Genomic DNA, 6,238 nt, shown 5'->3' on the forward strand with positions numbered 1-6,238 from the left:
GAGGAAGTCCCTTTATCATGAAAGGTTGTTGGATTTTGTTAAATGCTGCTTCTGCCTGCCTCTATTGAAGTGATCATATGGTTTTTGTCCCTTATTAATTAACATGCTGCATTACATTGGTTGGTTTTCTTATGTGGAACTTTATGACATTCTACAGAGTTTTTACATAATGTTCTTTTATCTTTGTGATTTTAAATAATTCAAATCAATTTCTCTATATTTCAGGCATTTATTAATACAGCAAAAGAAATTTATGAGAAAATCCAAGAAGGAGTCTTTGACATTAATAACGAGGTATATCTATGTCTCTATCTATCTATATATGTGTATGTATAAATAAATACTATTGGCTCATACTAATGTAGAACTGAATTTTAATTACTACATGGATTCATGAGTTTATATTTCTTTTAAATTCCTTAAATGGGTCTATGATGTCAGTTAACACATTATTAGTTTATAATCCTCTAACGGAAGATTTTGTTCTATGTTCTATAATAGGTAAATGTTTATGTTCTAGTAGGGCATCGCTTTGTCCGTGAAAATGGATTAAAATAAGTGACCATTTATTGCAAGCAATGCAAAAAAAGATAACCCTCCAAAGAGAGAAGAAAATCCACTTTCATCCACGCATCCATATGGTGTCATCTGCTTTGGGGAATAATTTTCTAGTGTGTAAATGCACATACTATGTTACTAATGCAAGATGCTCGCTCTCTTGTCTAGTATGAAAGAGGGAAATACCCAATTTGGAAATGACTCCCAGTATAGCATAGCATGTTTTCAGGAGACTAATATATATAATTGGCAATTGGCATTGTTTTTGGTTTTGTCTTCTTTGTAAAATAACTTGATGAATATGATTAGGATAAAACGTAAAGCTTTGAAGCATGTAATTCAGAGTGTTTACCAAAGGTTATCATTCTGACCTGACTCCCACAATGCACTTACTTATTTCAGAATGTTGATGTGGCTGTATGGTAGATTACTTTTACATAAATAGTTTTGCCATTCCGTATTGAGACTTTGTGCTTCCCAGAGTCACAGTTAGGGAAGGATGGTGTTAGGAACCCTTTATTGCATGTGTGGCTCTTGGCCTGTACATAAACAAGGCTCTTCCATATCTGCCTCAATATTCTTTGCTAAAACAAACAACAGTTTGCCTGAGGGTTCCAAAAAGTACTTGATTTTCTCATTTCTTTTAATTTGGAGTAATATATTTTCTAAATCCTATCTTGTAGGCTTATATGGCAGTAGATTTTGAGTTCCTTTAAAGACAACACCATTCAGAGACTAATGCCAGGTAGATTGAACAGTAATTGGGCCTCTGTTTAAAAGGGCACGTTCATTGTTTCTGTCTGGTTTCATATAGTAGCTGACTGCTTTACTGGCCTGGTGCGGCGTTGATTGTAATGTGCTGTCAGGAGCCAACAGGCCGTGCGATTTATTTGGCCTGATGCCAAGTCTGACTCCTTGATTCCTCAAGAAGTTGCTACCAGCCCAGAGGGGGCAAAACCAATGAGCCATAGGGCATGCTTTTTATTAAAGAGGAGTCAAAAGAGCGAAAAGAAACCACATCAGCTGCTGTCAATACTGAGCTAGTGCCAGAAAGCCCCGGGCTACTACTGTTGCGGAGCAACTGCCAAGCGCTATAAATCTGAGATTTACTGTGACGTAAAGTTTCCTTAAGAGCTTAATTTCTGAAGCTACTGTATTACTTTTCTCAAAGTGTTGTATTTGTAGGTAAAATCCACTTGAGGGAGTGAGGGCTAAGACAGAAGTGTGAGTTTGATGAATGAAAGAACTACTCTGTGTGTGGGTTCTTGGCAAGCTGCCATGTCTTTGGGGATCATAGAAATTATTGATGACACAGAACACTCATATGGCCTTAGCCCGCACAGCTGATTCAACATGGAGCAGAAGTGCTATCTAGAGAAAAGAGTTGACGTTGTATTCGGGCAGCATAGGGCCGTGCATGTTTTTGTCTTTCAAAAAGAGTACTTGCAGTCATGGTTTTGAAACAGTTTCTCCGTCATGAGAACGCCCTAGAAAGTGGCACTCCCCGGGTTCTGTTTACTCACAAGTACCTGGTAGGATAAAGAGTTATTTTCAGAAAGATTTCCACAGTATTATTTTTAAAAGGAAGGAACATCCCGTCAGAGATACTGTTGTAATTGTTGCCAAAATCTGCTTAATGTATTTTTTTCCGAATTGTTTGGTAAAATCATGTCATTAAGAATTCACCGGAGTTCTTGAAATTGAGTTAAACTGTACTCTCTGGTTGGGGCCCATTAACATTTTTTTGTCCTTTCCCCCTTTCCTTCCAGGCAAACGGCATTAAAATCGGCCCTCAGCACGCTGCTACTAACGCCACACACGCAGGCAATCAGGGAGGGCAGCAGGCCGGGGGAGGCTGCTGTTGAGTCCGTTTTTACTGTTCGCTGCCCAAATGCGGCGACTCACTTCCTCTTTCACTCTCTCCTCCTGCTCAGCTGAGACATGAAACTATTTGACATGGCTTTATGTCACAGGAGACTTTAATCCTTCAAATTCTTGTATAACTTTGAATAAATGGTTAATGTTCACTTAAAAAGACAGATTTTGCAGATTGTATTCATATCTATTTGCATTTGATTTCTAGGTCAATTGATGTGATTATTTTTGTTAAATGTTGTCTTGTGCCCTTACCTACGAACTGAACTGTATTAAACACTACAAAGTCATCTCGAGTATTTTAAATCAGTTTGTGTGGTTAGGTTTCACACCTGTGGTGACCTAATGTTTAATATTCTAGAACTGTCCTCAAAAAGTTTGTCAATTTTCAAGGCTATAAGGAAAACCAGAAGGACTCTTTTAATTCTGTATTTATCACTTACTTTCTGTATATACAGTTTAACCTGCTTGGGTGTAATTTGCCAAGCTTGAATTCTTTAATGCATTTGCATAAATTCTATACCGTTTAGAGCTTAAAGCTACAGAAGCATTGTTAGGAATTGCTTGGACACTGAATTTTAAACTTTTTGACATTGTTAACGAGCATGTTCATCTTTTCTTGTCACTAGTCCAAGAAAATATGCTTAATGTACATTACTAAAAGCTCTGTATGTGTTAACCTGTTTTAATGCCAAAAGTTTGCTATATGTCCACAGTTTCTTTAAGACCTCTTCAGAAAAGGATTTGTTTGCCTTAATGAATACTGTTGGGTAAAAACACAGTATAATGAGTGAAATGGGCAGAAGCAAGAACTCCCTACACCTAAGCGACTCCAAGAAGAATGAATGTCCACATTTAGATGGCACATTATGAGGACTTTAATCTTTCCTTAAACACAATAATGTTTTCTTTTGCTTTTATTCACATGATTTCTAAGTATATTTTTCATGCAGGACAGTTTTTCAACCTTGATGTACAGTGACTGTGTAAAATTTTTCTTTCAGTGGCAACCTATAATCTTTAAAATATGGTAAGCATCTTGTCTGTTTTGAAGGGGATATGACAATAAATCTACCAGATGGAAAATCCTGTCAAAAGTAGAAAAGCTTTAGTAATTTACTCAGTGTGGTGGTTTTATCCCTTTTTTTTTTTTTTCCTCTCCCTTGGTCTATAATGAAATTGTTACAGCAGTGCAAAATAAAATCCTATGTATAAAAGTGTTCCTTTTTTTTTTATTATGACCAGATCATTTTTTTAATGTATTTTTTTAGTCTGTCCACATGTATTTATTTGAGCATATTTTTTAAAGGGTCAGCATGTTTAACACCCTTTTTAAAAATTTTGCTTAAATGTGATCAAACTCTTCACGATATTGAAATTCTTTTCGTTACTGACAATGTAAGCAAGTATTTCCTACCTCTCAAACCAGCACAGAAGCGCATTCGAACTATAAGCAGGGTTTATAAAGAAGTTCTAAGTGTGAAACTACTTTCAGTTCACTCACTGACTTCGGCCTTCTGCGGGTCTTCCCCGAAGAGTCAGCAATACTCCGTCAGAGCTCTGCCATTACTCTTGTGGGAAAACACCTGTTGTTACCTTAGGTTCGTTTTAACGCACTCCTGGAGGCCAGAGGGAAAGGTGAGAGGAATTCAAGTTTCTTGAGTATTGTTATTCTAAACTTGTCTTTCCTTAAAGTGGTCATATAAAATTCACGAATCTCACCATTCGCTGTCATTAATGATGAGTAGGAAAGCCTTGGACAGCTACGACTTGTTCTGCTCTCTACCGGGAAGGGGATGCGATGCGTCTTTGGAAATTGGTAGTTATAAGCCACTGCGAACTTTTCCAGAAGTTTAATGTGTCTCTCTTCCATGCCATCTCCCCTGATTCTCTTATAAATCACGTATAGGAGGAGAAACAAATGGTAAAAACAAACAACAGCAGACTAGCACATGTATTTTAATACCCTAAGAAAAAATGGAGCGCTCCTACAGCCCCTACCACAGCAACCTTCATTTGCTTCCGTCTTGGGCAGCAGGAGTGAGTAGTAGACTTCTCGATAATTCATTACCACTTTCTCCACAGATCTCATCTACGATTTAGAAATATGTGTGATGAATCCTTTACGTCAGTTGACAAAGCGGTGTCAGTGTCTGGTTTCTACTCTTTGCTCATTTTTTTATCCCTATCATAAATACTATAATACTGGCACCTGTAGTTGAAGCTTTAATACCATATTGGAGTCTTTAGTTGATCTTTGATAAATTTTTGCAGCATTTGTGAACACATTTAAGAGCTAGAAAATCAGTCACTAAAAAACTAAATACAACTTTTATTGTCTTAACATGTAACATTCCAAAGTTGTAATCTTCATAAAGACAATGTTACTATTTGTCTTCTGAATTTAAGACAACTGAATCAGGAGCAAATTTTTGAAAGAGTAGCATATAATTTGATAGGTAATTCAAACAGCATGGGAGCTGAACTGAATCTTCACACACAGTTTGTTTTTAATTTTAAAATAGCCTGTTAACAGGAAAATAGCCCCTATTTATCTTCTCATAGTCAGGAGGGTGGGAATGTAAATGATACCAAAATGTGTCTAATCATTCAAACAATGATTTATGTCTGGCTTTGGAACACATTAAATATTCATTCTTTCATAGGTAGTTGAACCCTTTCAAAGCTCAGTAGTAAGGCTGACAGGATAGGGTTTGACTATATAAGCTAAAAAATAATGCAAAGAAAATCTTGTTTCATAATAAACAAGAATTGACTATACAAAAAGATAAACTAAAATACGGACCTGTGTTTCTTAAGAGTTTACATGTGCTTTGGTGTTCAAATGAAAATGGAACCTAGCCCCATGGTAGAGCATTTCATACTGCACTGGTATTTACTAGATAATAGTACGTGGTTGAAGTCATGATGGGAATCTTTAAAGGGCCAGTGTGTATATTTCGGTATTCATAAGCTTTCTCATATCATGAGGCCAACTCCCAAAGTTGAAGGACAAAGGACCAAAATCCTGATAGAAAAAAAAAATGGAAAAAGAGACAGTTCACCCTTAAGATTTTTAAATATCCCTAAAATATAAAAATTCAAACATACAGAAATTAAAACATAACATTTCTCACCTGTGAGATTGGAAGGAGTTTGAAGTATGACAACACATTCTGTTGGTGAAACATGCTCAGATGTTGTCAGTGGAAGTGCAAACTAGTGCTGCCCTTCTGGAGAGGAACTTGGTCATACCTAAGAAAACCAAAGTGCACTTGTCGACCCAGTAATCTCACTTCCAGGAAAATACCCTGACGGTATCCTTTCAACAGTGCAAAAGCACATAATGCACGAAGTTGCTCACTGCAACGTTGGTTGTAATTGCAAAATAATTGGAGATGACCTAAATGTCTATACATAGAGTGATTGAATAAACTATGGTACACCCACCCGAGGGAGTCCTACGCAGCCGTACAGAGCATGAGGAAGAGCTCTATGAATTGATGTCATCATATCCAGGATATAGTTAAGTGAGAAAAGCAAAGTGCAAGGGTGTCTATAGGTTATCATAATGTAATAGAGACGATAATATAAGAAAATATGCAGGTATCTGCTCATTTGTGTAAAAGAAACACAGCAAGAATAGAAACTAATGAGACTGGTTACCTACAGAGGGTGAGTGGGTTCAGTGTGGAAAGTAAGGAGGGTTGGGAATGGGGTATTTGGGACAAGTGACCCCTCTTTCAGTGTACATTTTTGTTTAGCTCTGACTCAGAACCATAGTCGTGTTTTCAGTACTCCAAAA

At 36.9% G+C, this 6,238-nt stretch overlaps 1 protein-coding gene across 1 annotated transcript in view; it reads left to right on the forward strand.

The window, feature by feature from the left end:
- Nucleotides 1-3,650, forward strand: part of RAB2A (RAB2A, member RAS oncogene family) — an 88,499-nt gene extending 84,849 nt beyond the window's left edge. Inside the window, exons 7-8 of the mRNA XM_026516433.4 lie at nt 226-294; nt 2,328-3,650. Coding sequence (XP_026372218.1) covers nt 226-294; nt 2,328-2,423 — 165 coding nt within the window. The 3' untranslated portion in view covers nt 2,424-3,650. The remainder of the gene's footprint in view (nt 1-225; nt 295-2,327) is intronic.
- Nucleotides 3,651-6,238: the final 2,588 nt, after the last annotated feature.

The sequence above is a fragment of the Ursus arctos genome, unplaced genomic scaffold (genome assembly GCF_023065955.2).
Source record: "Ursus arctos isolate Adak ecotype North America unplaced genomic scaffold, UrsArc2.0 scaffold_6, whole genome shotgun sequence".
Taxonomy (NCBI): domain Eukaryota; kingdom Metazoa; phylum Chordata; class Mammalia; order Carnivora; family Ursidae; genus Ursus; species Ursus arctos.